We start from the raw sequence: 12,105 nt of genomic DNA, 5'->3' as shown, positions 1-12,105 counted from the left end.
GTTCAAGGAAACCAACCCTGACCATATCCACCTCAGTGTTACTATTTCTGTCTGTTAGAGACCTTAAACCCTTGGTGGTGTAGGACAGAAATAGTTCCTTATTCTTTGTAAAAAGGTCACACCACACGCTTTTAAAATATATTTACTATCCAAATACAGTACTGAACAACCACAAAAAGTTAACACTTATGTCATATAAAACAAACCTTACAATATATGACAAACAACATCATTGATTTGATCTGTGTACTTGTTATTTAGCAATGTTCCATTTTGCAGCATTTCTTTATTTGTATCACTCTTCTTTGCAGCATATCTAAAATTACTGTTCCTCAAAATAGTTTTTACAAAAGTTTAACAACAAAATAAAATGCATTTTTACAAAAAGACATAATTTATGTGCATAATTTGTTACTGAGCATATCAAAAGACTAATATGAGAGGTAACAAAAACAGCTCACTTTTGAAACATGATACATGAACATAATTGGTCCAAGGATTTTGTACAGTATTTTTCACTGATACGAATTTCTTACAAGAGGTAGAAAGACAAGGGGCACTATAAATAAATAGCACACCACAATTATATGGCTACACAGTTATACACATGACAGTTACACAATAGAACAGTCTGGAAAATGTACTCAACACATGGAAAACGTATTTACTCTTTCATACTCACTCACTTTTTTTCTTTCACTCACTCACACATACTCACACACATTTACCTGAGGGTTAACAGATGCCACAACAGACGTCTACCTAGAGAAGTGTGATTGTCTTGACTCATTATAAGCAGAGCTTTTAATAGACTCCCTGCTGACAACGAAAAAAAAGTCATGTGAACTTGTTTGTCAGTTTTCTTTGAACCTGAATATCTTTGACCTTTAACACTTTGTCAATTACACAAACAGTTCCTTGTTGACCCACATGAGGGTGCGTGTCTCATTGGGCTTGCACTCATACTCAATGCAGTTGAAGCTGTTGCCCCACTGGCAGTGGTCTCTCTTGTTATAGTTATAATACTTGACTTGCCATACGGTCTCAAAAAGGCCTATGTCTGTGAACTGAGATACAATTACACAAAACACTTCAGGAAATTGTAACACATGGAGAAACACCAAATAATATTGTAAAATTCTGTAAAGTGCACTGAGATAGTTCTGAAATAGTATTGTTCATTACCTGCATGTTGATTTGGACAGGTTGTCTCTCTCCACTCTTGGTGTGAGTAACTCCCTCAGTGTCGTACATCCCACTGTACACCACTGATTGTGGGTCTTTAGACTGTTGCTCCAGGGGAAAGGTTATCCCGCCCACACTCATGGTACTGATGAGAGAACCATAAAAAAAACTCTTATGGAAACTTATCCACCTTTTGTCTGAGTTTTGATACCTGCAGAAGTGTGGTCCATAGTGTAACAGGATACAATATTGCTTGTCACCAACAGATTGTACTAAATGTACAATTCCAAATAAGTATGGCCACCAATCAAATCCAGTTAGCATGTCACTCCTCACCTGTGTGACACACAGTTGTTGAGGTGAGGAGTCTGCCATGCATTACCCAGTTCTCAAGATAAACTTGATTCAAAAAGAGGAGGGGAACAAAGTGTGTCCTGTAGGGTATGGAGATGGACTGATGGGACATATTATCACGTCAGTCTACTAATCTAAAGGCAAATAATCACATTACATAATTTTCACATTACAGTTTTTGCTACAAACGAGGGTTAGCCAATACAGCCTGCCCTATCTTAATCGGTTTTGGATTTGACAGTCGGAAGACACAATCTGTCTCTGTCCTTGTCACCATCTGGCAAAATGCGTTACTTTCACGAAACGATTGTTCCCTTTTTTATACCTTTTAAAATTGGTACATGGGACCAAATGGCATGATCGATTATTTGAGGATATGTATCTGTTGTAGATAGATTTATGCCGTAGCCTATGCTAAACATTTTTTTTACTGAAGCTATACATCCAAAACAGTTCAATACAAATCTTAATATTGTAGGCTATCTGCTTGATCATTTTAGTATATTCGATCGATTAAGGTTTTAAATTGTTTGTCGACCTAAACTCAAAATTGCAACACAGTCTATGCTACTCACGACGCGGTTGCCGCTCCGGGTTTGACAACCACTTCAATCTTGTATTTTGATCCCGTTAATAGTTTTATCGTCCTGGTTTGCCCAAACCTCGCGCCGTCTGATTTGAAAAAAACTGCACTATTATTTGGTTGCATCTTCATCGAAATCCCGATTTTAATCATTTGTGGAACGTCGCCCATTCTTCGTCTGGATGCTGACCTATGACAATTTGCTTATGAACAAGCGGATCTGGGACGCAGGTGCGAAACACCTTCGAATGTCACAACCGATTTGACATTGAGTAGAATATTGTGACGTAAAGCACAACGTAAAAACATCCCTTAAAACAGAGCCTACTGTAATGTTCACCAACCCTGCCACCGTAATCCCATGCACACAACCATAATCCTCCATGTACCAATCCCATGAAAGAGAATGTTCATTCTTTACATTCGTCTAATGCAATATATCTCGAAAATAAAATAAACTGTTTAGTTAAACTGTTGGCCCATGGATTATGTAATACATGCACTCACATTTAGTTGGTCAGTTTATTGGGAACCTACATAACAGTAGTTTATCATCATCAAATCGTTTAATTTAGACAAGCAGATTCTCCCGGCAGTTAAGGAATGAGAAAATTGTGTCAATAAAAAATCAATAATATCAAATGATGCGCATTTGTAGAATACCATGGCTGATTTGTATTTGGTGTTGAAGAGGCAATGAACACGATAAAAGGACGTATGTTCGTAAAGTTGGAAAGTACAATTTTAGTCAAATGTACAGCATTGAGCAACCAGGGCAAACCTGAACAAAGTGAACTTCAATCAACTTTTTTTATAAACTAAATTCTAACAATATAATAACCGGTATACATGAACAAGATCAGCTGTAACATTATAATATTTTCACAAATCGGTCAATATTGCTATGCTGAATAATAATTGAATAACATATTGCCACATGATCATTTTTTTTTTTAGTTAAACACACCCCTGTGTCATAATAATCAATAAGGTGAATCTCCCTTGGACTGTTCACCCTAAACAAACTGAGTAAAGTATGTGGACTTTCCTACCCTCTCAGTATAAATACGAAATGCATCAGCTTTCACTCTACAAACTCACAAGATTCTCCATCACAACTATTTGTACCTCAAAATGGATGGACTCATTAAGATGTTACTTGGTTTAGGTCTTGTATTTTTACTTACAGGTAAGTACTCGAGAGGCTTTACTTTGTCTATTTAGTTTTTAACAAAAAAGGGACTGGAAATTGTTCCTTTGATCCAAGCAGGTGCATCTGCGTTTCCTGGTAAGAGCCACAGTGGAGGTAAAGATGACCCTGTGCTTCAGTATGTTGTGAACAACTCACTGAGGGAGAATCCTGTCCTCACTAAACTCAGACAGGTAAAGAACATGCATACAAAAACAAGAGTAGATGGTTAACGATCCATGGTTTAAGAGATGAAGAGCCTGACCGGACCACTGTAGCTTTTACCTTATCAGACAATTGTAGTTGCAATGGTCAAAAAAGTAACCCATGCTGTTTCTACTCAGAGTTAATACAATTAACAAATAATTGTTTGATTTTTGTCACTGCAGAAGAATGTTACATAGAGAGCATTTATTCAACTTTTATGTTCCAGAAAACCCTTGAGGACCCATGGAGCATTATGATGGTTGCTAGTGAACAGGCCCAACTGATGGCAAATCTGCTTAAATTAATAAATGCCAACAAAACTATAGAAATTGGTAATTGGTCAAAATATTAATTTTTAATTTGTTTCAGACCTCCAGATGGAATTATATTTATATGTATTGCTTTTCTATTTTGCAGGAATGTACACAGGGTACAATGCGCTGAGCATGGCACTGGTGCTTCCTGAGAATGGCCGTGTAGTGGCTTGTGAAATAGATGACTTATATGTGGACATCGCCAAGCCTTTCTTTAAAGAGGTCCGATTTGCAGTCGTGTAGGCTACCACGTTCAAACATAATTTTTCCTGACCGTATATTGCTCATAGAGCCCTGTGTCCTTGCCTGCATATTCAGCCCACTGCTTTAAAACCATCTCAAACTTCTGTCTTTGCTCGCAGGCTAGAGTTGAAGATAAGATTGATGTTCGTCTTCAAACTGCTATAAAAACGCTGGGTGGGTGTCTTCTATAATAACTGTTTTAATTACCTTCAAAGTGAGGACGTTCCTTTTTATTACATTTTTTATATTTTTCATTCACCAGATGAGCTGTTGAAAGCTGGAGAGGCTGGCACATATGATTTTGTATTCATCGACGCTGATAAAAGTAACTATAACAGATACTATGAGAAGTCTCTGGAGCTCCTGAGGGTAGGAGGAATCATTGCCATTGATAATGTGAGTACATCCTCCAAGCACTTCAACTTTACATCTTCAGGATGGTGTAATAATAAGATACTGTTCAAAAACCGTTGTTTATATTTGTGCTGAATGCAAACCTGTGCCTGTTCCTCTGTATCCTACAGGTGCTGTGGAGTGGTAAGGTGGTGGACCCTGCCCCCGATGACCTGGTCTCCAAAACCCTGGACGCCCTCAATAAGAAACTGCACAAGGATGAGAGAATTGATCTGAGCATGCTCACCGTGGGAGACGGACTGACCCTGGCCATCAAGCGCTAATTTAATACTAGTAAAAACTTCATTTCAAAGGACTGACTGAAAGAACACTATTGATCTAACTTTACATCTAGGAGAAGACGAATTACATTATCACATGCATGTGGACATTAAGATAATAAACTTCTAATGAAGCATATTGAATCTTTTTTTAATTGCCTTTCATTATGATAGCTTTTTAACATGTTATAAATTAATGTTTGAAACAATAATATTCTTATGCATAAATTAAGATATGTAATACAGCTAGGTAGGCTACTATAGGTACGAATGATTGAGCCTTAACATCACTGTCATCCTTCATTAGAGGGCGCTGTAGTAGTACAGAATAGTTTTCTTAGGGGAAATGGTGCGTTAACTTTAAGATTGCCATGGTGACTGAAAGCGTTGCCAGGTTTTTTTTTCTACGACTCAGCAACGCCAACGCACGCAAGATAATCTTTTCATTGCTGCTGGTTTCAATGTCGGAATATAAATATCCTTAAAACCCTTAAAAATATCAGAAGTGGCAAATGTTGTTTGGTTTATTCATAATGTGTGCTACAGTACTGAGTGACCCAATCGAGCTATCTTAGCTAGCTAATGTGACCCAATCTAGCTTACTGTAGTTTAGCTACCCGTTAACAGTTGTTACTGTCAGTATTGAAGCTACTGTAGTAGAGCTAGCTAACTGGCGAGATAATGTAGTACTGCATTAGTTATAATGTAGTGCTAGCTAGTTTGCCTAGGCTAACTGTTAAACAACCATGGAGGTTAGATCGCCCTTTCCAATGCTGATCTTAGATTTAAACAACTTCGATAAAATTGAAGCTGATGGAAGCAGATATGTTTTAACCAGTCCTCGATCACTAGAATCATGTGCACGAGTAGGTGTCAAACCAGTTGAACTTTTGATACAATCGCTTAATGAGTTTATTGAAGAGCACCAGGACATTCCCTTCGAGACAGTGTCTATCCTGTATGAAGCATACGAAAAGAAGCACAGAAAGCTTTTGCGATTGTGTCGCGAGGATAGGGAAAGGATGATTAAACTGGCAGAGGATAGGTCTGGAAAGAAACTGTCAGCCTTGCAAACAGTTCTGGAGCTAGACAGTGAGAGCTCTGATGCCAAGTCTAGGAAAGATTGTGGTGGTGAAGACGATATGAAACCGGGAGCGGATCCATGTGTGGATGAGGGCTTTAGAAAAAAATCTGTTAGCCGGTGCAGGTCCTTCATTACCACTGACACCCGACAACCAATCAGGTTGAGAACAGATGACCACAATAACACAGTGTCTATCATGAGTTTGGGTGACCTCAGGCATTCACCAGCCACTGAGAGGCAGCTAGAGAGACTAACCCAGTACATCAAAAAGGAGATGCATGTCACAGTGCCAGAGAAAGACCGCAAGATAGCAGCTCTGATGCTTGTGAAACACCAAGATGAGCAGGCCCGCCGGAAGCTCAGCCACCAGGAGGAGCGGGAGAGAGAGGAGGCCCGCAGGCAGGAGGAGCTCCACCGGGCTCGTGTCGAGAGGAGGAGGAGGAAGGAGCTGGAGCGCAGCACGCAGCGGTGGCGCGACGAGCAGGAGGCTCGCAGGAGGCTGAGGGAGCGTCGGGTGGAGGAGTTATCCAGCCAGCGGGAGCAGGAGGTGCTGCTGCAGGAAGACCGCTGGAGGAGGCTGACCGAGGAACAGGAGGCCCAGCAGAGGGAGAGGACAGAGGCGGCGCGGACACGTTCGGCGGGGCGCAAACGCTACCAGGAGCATCTGCTCCAAGGAAAGGAGCGAGAGGAGCAGCTGCTGAGGGAGGGGGAATGGCGGCTGGCGAGGGAGAAGGAGCAGAGGGCCACGAGGAACAAGCTGTGCCGGGAGACGGGAGAGAGGACCAAGCTCCAACGGGAGAACCGCAGTTCTCTGTCGCACCACCTCCTCCTGAAGAAGAAGGCAGAGGAGGACGCGGAGGCCGAGGGCGCCCGGGCGAGGAGCGCTCTGGAGCAGAAGCTGAGACGCTCCGGGGAGAAGCACTCGCGTGTGACGGAGGCGCGGCTGCAGGAGCTGCGGGAGCGCGCCGCCCGAGAGGAGCAGCAGGCCCAGAGGAGCCAGCGCAGGGCCCAGCAGCAGAGCCAGCAGCAGCTCACGCACAAGCAGGTGCTGGCCCGGCTGAGCCAGCAGCGCATGGAGCAGGCCACCCAGCACGCCCACGCTCAGCGCTGCCGCCGAGCCCAGCAGGCCGGCCAGGACAACCGGGAGAGGCAGCGGAGCCACCGAAGGCTCCGAGACGGGGTTCGCAGGGAGGAGGAGGCCGAGATGGCTCGACGGCAGGCACACGTCGCCATGAAGGAGCACCGGAGGGAGCAGTTGCAGGAGCGGAGGGAGAGGCGGCAGGAGGAGGCCCGCAAGGTGGTGCAAGCCTCCTTCCACATGAGGGAGCGGGTGAGAGAGCAGACGCACAGGCGCACCTTCGACCAGATGGCCCTGCAGGCCCAGCTCACAGCCTCCCTGGGGCGCATCAAACTGTGAGAATGTAGGCGAGGCGTACACGTGCACAGAGTCAACCCCTGAGATCCTCGTGTTTGTGGCTGGAAACAGGCCTGGGTGGTTTCAAATGATTTCTTTTGTATTCATGTGAATCATCACCTAATCGTAGCACTTAGGAGTCAAATGTATTGTATGCAAGTCATGTTAATCAGACAAGGTTTGAATCATGATTGTAGTATTCTTCTAAAAGTATTTATGTGCAAAGTTAGAATGCAGCCGCAGTAGCTGAGATCAAGTATGAAAATGTTCTTGTCAGCCAAGCCATGTTTGACAGATACATGAGCACTAGACTATTCCTATTTATACTGTTGTGATAATGCATTAGATTTAGAGGCACTTTGATGTGTTAGGGACATTCTGTAACTTCGAATTATGTGGTTTATGAGATGTACTTTTCCACACTTTTGTGCTGTAAAGCAGTAAGAATAGTTTTTGACACCAGTGTTTTCTGTAACTTAACACTTTGTTGCCCCCATGTGTTCAGGAGAAACACTCCTAAGCTTGTTTAACCCTTGTGTTATCTTCGGGTCATTCTGACCCATCAGTCATTGTGACCCACCATTGTATTGCGACAACTTTACCGCATACAAAAACAAAGTGAAGCATTTTCTTTTAAACCGTTGGGCTGTCTCAGACCCCCCCACATTGCAAAGGTTAAAAGAAAATTATTTGTATTTGTTTTTGTATTGGGTAAAATTGGGTGGGTAAAATTGGGTAAACACAACGATGGTTCGTTATGAACCTTTGGGTCATGTGACCCGAAGGCAGCACAAGGGTTAAGCTCCAATGCAAGATCAATCCATTTACATTTTATGCCAAAAAGTACCACATAATGAGGTCTTTGTTGATACACTGACCTCCACAATGATGTCACAGACATTAATAAGGGAACAAATCAGGTTAGAATGGATATGTTCAAAACAGCGATCATCTCTGAACGTGCCATTAATCTAACCTACTGACATATTCTTTAACCGAGGTGGAAATTTGAGTGTATTGTCATATTTGGTGTAAGATTTCTCAGTTCACTTGCTTTCAGTATTGCCAATTACAGTACTGTTCAGTACATTAAATAAACAAATACAAAAAAATACAAGGTAAATGTTCTGCCTTATTTGACTTATTTGCTATCCAATTATTGCTCATGTCAATATCATTTCATATTACTTTGTGGGATATCTTAAGCATATCTCTAAACAGAATATCATGTTCAGGGCAACAGTGCAGCTAAAATATTATAAAAACTCCCAAATTTTCAGCTAATTAATACAAAACGTTAGTTCAGTTATGAGCCCTCCATTTGTCAGTAAGCAGCTATAAGAATTGTGATTCCATGTATTGCACATTCAAGGTCATGTTCTCTCTCATCCAGGCTACAGCCAAGCTCAGGCAATATATAAAATATGATTGATCAAGAGGACCTTGCAGATAACCGTTTCTCATTCCTACACTTCATATTCACGCTAATACTGCATCAAATACATAAGACTCTTAAAACAAATACTGCACTCGGTGTGCAAGGTCAGTTTTGCTTTGTGTAAATATCAGTCATCATTAAGCCCCAGGGCCAGTAAAACAGGGAGCCCAGCTCCCAGGATGAGGGTGAGGCTCTCCATGACCCCCAGCCCACCCCCGTGCTGGTAGGATCCTGTCCTGGTGTGGTGAGGGCCGCGCTGCTGCCCCCTGCTGCTGACCTCTGGGAGGACGTGTACCGTGGCCACATACAGAAATGTCCCAGCAGAGAAGAGCATTCCAATCCCCGTGGCGCTAAGATGGTGCCGTGACGACCCTCCGGTCTGTAGAACAATCACATTTACGGCATTATGTGCAGCCACATATGCAGCACAACCTCACAACAGGTCAGAAGCATGCAGTATTGAACGACCACTTCTAATAATGACTACATGTCTTACCGCAGTCAATATGAAGTAAGTGCTGATGGCGAGCACAGGTGCTGCAGCTGAGAAAGCTAGCAGATGCTTTTGGATCTGTTTTTTCTCTAAGCCTGCGTGCATCAAAAAGGAGACCAAGCCAAATGCTGCAGGAGCCTGAGACATAACAGCAAGGGACAGAGAGTAGGCGTGAGGTGAAACCAAGGCTTGTTTGAAAGAACAATGAACCGGAAAAGACGGCCATCTTTAAGTGTGTATAGTTGATACCCTGACATGGCAGTTAGCTGAACCATGAGAATCCTACCTTGTGAAGAATCACAGCCAGAAATACGACAACCTGAACCGTTACTTCAGAGGACGCAACGGCAGCACCGAGTGCTACACCGTCAGCTACAGAAGAAAAGAGAAACAGGGCACACATTTAAACGTCACAGTACTACATGCACTTTAATGATACGGTTTTTCTCACACATACACTTGGTGAGATAAGGTTATGACCATTTCTTTATCAGCTTTGAAGAACAGCCGCGAAATTGACACTTCTTTCTAAAAGTTCCACAAAGAACCCTTGTGAACAGGGTAAATGGCTGGGCAGTCACAAGATACATCACATGAGTAAGTTCACAACTGCTCAAAGACTGTATGAGAAATATTCCGTGCTTGGCCTGGCTCTAACTTCAGTCAAACGTTTCAGACACATCTTATGCTCTATGTGTGCATTCTAACACATTTATCCAGCACACTGACTTCAATTGTATGTTCAGTTGGTGTGACAGCGAAGCACTGTACCTGCCGCATGCATAACCAGCCCCAGTGTGGCCGTTACACTGGTGCTATTGGACATGCCGGTCTGTGGGTCTAAGATGAGAACAGACATGGTGAATAGAACAGGAACAACAACAATTTCAAGGAGCCAGAAAAGCCTACTGTTGAATGAATCAGATATGAAGATCTATAAGAAGTTATTTACCATGTATAGAGCAGTAGCTGCCAATTTGGTCAATCACAAACATAAGGGTGAAGCCGACCACTAAAGACAGGCCAATGAAGAAGCGCGCTGGGGGCCCCTTGACTGGGAGTGGTTCCAGGCCCTTGGGGTTGCTGTTGTTGTTGGCTAATGCAAGAGAGCAGGAAGGCCCTGGAGAAAGAAATGGTTTATTATCACCAACCCTCACCCCATATACGTTGGTTGTGCAGTGGAACACAGACATATATCACAAAGTCGGGAGGGAGGACAGGTTCAAGGAGCTGAATGTGTAAGGATTGCTCAGTCCTTTGATAGCCCCATTCAAAGCAAATCTACATTTCCATACCTCAACAACATAATGAACAGTTGGCAAGACAACCCAAGTGCTCATGCATTTATGCTTTGGAGCACATCAGCATACGGTTTAAACAGTGAGTATATGCTCAGACAAACAAAAACCTGTTTTGCTGGCCCGGGGCGCAGTTTACCTCTCCATGACTCCTCCAGCAACTCCACGCCCTCGGGAATAATGATGGCCAATGCTGTGCCACACAGAAGTCCTGCCCCCAATACTGTGACAAAATGCAGCTTTTGCTGCATGAGAGACAACAACTAAATGACACAGTCGAAAACGAGTATTTTCATGTGCATCATTGTCATTTAGGCTACTAATACGCATTTAGGGACGTATTTAGGGACGCATTTAGGGACGTATTTATTTGAATATGAATTCAAAGTGAATACAACTTACACAATCGAACCTTAAAATAATGCAGACATTATCATTGCACTGGTAGCATTAGCTATGTTTTTCGTAATTGGGGTGAACAAACAACGCTGGCTGACCCTATGCTGTAGGTTAACATAATGAAGCAGGATAACATTCAACGAATATCATACATTATTAGAAATACGATTATTATCAATAAGTTGCCATGGAGCAAGGCTATAAGAGAAGACCGTGAAAAATCCCTTACCTCAGAAAGTTTGATTAAAAGCGGAATCAATCCTAGTAAAAAACATCCGAAAAACATAGCAACGGATATCAAAACAATCGTGATTCCGCCTTCCATGGTTAAAGTCCTACGTTGCTTCTAATTGTTATTTTGAATCGGATCATTTACCATTTTCATGTGAGCTGTCACACTTCGAATAAAAGCCCCTCTCGAGAACAGGTGGCGAACTTGTCATTCCTGTAACCCGTACCTGCTCTTCGATTGAACATTTCCACGTCACTATCACAAATCTAGGAACGAGTGCGGCTTGGTGCCTTCAAGACCGCTCAATTCGTCGAAATATCTCTGGCAACTCATGCAGTTTAGAGAGGATTTTTTATTCCAATAAGGTGTCTTTGTACCTATAGACCATGCATTAACATGTCGTCAGCGGCTTCTTGCTTTATGAAGAGAGAACGCCTCCCCTCCTTTGTAGTACAAACTCCTTGGTAGGTACACAGCCGGTTGGAAGTACATCCGGTGCGGTGCTTCTTGGCGAACTGAAGAATATGGGAGAGCTGCCAGAAACGCATGAGTATCACGAGTCTGCGCGTCGATTGTGAAAACAGCAACATGTCTAAAAACGTTTTGTTTTTTTGCTGTCCTCAAAGCTTCCTACCTGCTCGACTTGAACGAAATGAGTCGTAAGAAATACTCACTGTAAGGAACCGACTTTGCTTGATCACAATTCTGTGGCAAATACTCAAAGAGAGATTGATTAAATACAGATTTAATTGATCAAGGAACTGGTGGAAATGTACAGATAAATCTGTTGTACAGACAGCCCTTTGAGAGGAACAGGAGAGAATGAGACATTGTCAAGCCAAAAACTACCATAATGAGATCTGTCACTGTTATTCCTAAGCAGTCTAGCAAAAAAGGGGAAGGCAAAGCAAAAAAGAGACATTCACGTTTAAAACTGTTCTGAACATATTGGTGTTCCCCTGTTGAGTGAACTGTACAAATGAACTGGGATCCAGTCT

General features: G+C 42.6%; 4 protein-coding genes across 5 annotated transcripts; 2 read left to right on the top strand and 2 right to left on the bottom strand.

Annotated features, from left to right (window-relative positions):
• Positions 1 to 126: 126 nt before the first annotated feature.
• On the bottom strand, positions 127 to 2,531 carry cnrip1b (cannabinoid receptor interacting protein 1b). The gene is made up of 3 exons (XM_062464620.1): positions 2,115 to 2,531; positions 1,186 to 1,330; positions 127 to 1,067 (listed from the first exon to the last, which is right to left on the bottom strand). The coding sequence occupies exons 1-3, from the start codon at positions 2,291 to 2,293 to the stop codon at positions 903 to 905; spliced, it is 489 nt and encodes a 162-aa protein (XP_062320604.1). The 5' UTR covers positions 2,294 to 2,531; the 3' UTR covers positions 127 to 902.
• A 637-nt stretch (positions 2,532 to 3,168) lies between these two features.
• LOC134022283 (catechol O-methyltransferase domain-containing protein 1-like) lies at positions 3,169 to 4,884 on the top strand. Of its 2 annotated transcripts, none has more exons than XM_062463694.1 (7): positions 3,169 to 3,311; positions 3,393 to 3,505; positions 3,745 to 3,850; positions 3,936 to 4,054; positions 4,195 to 4,249; positions 4,338 to 4,471; positions 4,600 to 4,884. In XM_062463694.1, the coding sequence occupies exons 1-7, from the start codon at positions 3,257 to 3,259 to the stop codon at positions 4,750 to 4,752; spliced, it is 735 nt and encodes a 244-aa protein (XP_062319678.1). In that variant the 5' UTR covers positions 3,169 to 3,256; the 3' UTR covers positions 4,753 to 4,884. The 2 variants fall into 2 exon arrangements, with proteins under 2 accessions (XP_062319678.1, XP_062319677.1); XM_062463693.1 differs by having other exon boundaries at positions 3,173 to 3,311; positions 3,390 to 3,505.
• A 137-nt stretch (positions 4,885 to 5,021) lies between these two features.
• LOC134022274 (coiled-coil domain-containing protein 177) lies at positions 5,022 to 7,789 on the top strand. The gene has a single exon (XM_062463681.1). It carries the CDS (start codon positions 5,496 to 5,498, stop codon positions 7,248 to 7,250), a length of 1,755 nt encoding a protein of 584 aa, XP_062319665.1. The 5' UTR covers positions 5,022 to 5,495; the 3' UTR covers positions 7,251 to 7,789.
• Positions 7,790 to 8,182: 393 nt separating this feature from the next.
• Positions 8,183 to 12,060, bottom strand: LOC134022281 (zinc transporter ZIP9). The gene is made up of 7 exons (XM_062463690.1): positions 11,105 to 12,060; positions 10,616 to 10,721; positions 10,131 to 10,298; positions 9,950 to 10,018; positions 9,465 to 9,550; positions 9,182 to 9,316; positions 8,183 to 9,064 (listed from the first exon to the last, which is right to left on the bottom strand). Exons 1-7 carry the CDS (start codon positions 11,198 to 11,200, stop codon positions 8,813 to 8,815), a joined length of 912 nt encoding a protein of 303 aa, XP_062319674.1. The 5' UTR covers positions 11,201 to 12,060; the 3' UTR covers positions 8,183 to 8,812.
• Between the last annotated feature and the right edge of the window lie 45 nt (positions 12,061 to 12,105).

Source organism: Osmerus eperlanus, chromosome 6 (genome assembly GCF_963692335.1).
Source record: "Osmerus eperlanus chromosome 6, fOsmEpe2.1, whole genome shotgun sequence".
In the NCBI taxonomy this organism is placed as follows: domain Eukaryota; kingdom Metazoa; phylum Chordata; class Actinopteri; order Osmeriformes; family Osmeridae; genus Osmerus; species Osmerus eperlanus.
This window is presented reverse-complemented; position numbering and strand designations above follow the sequence as displayed.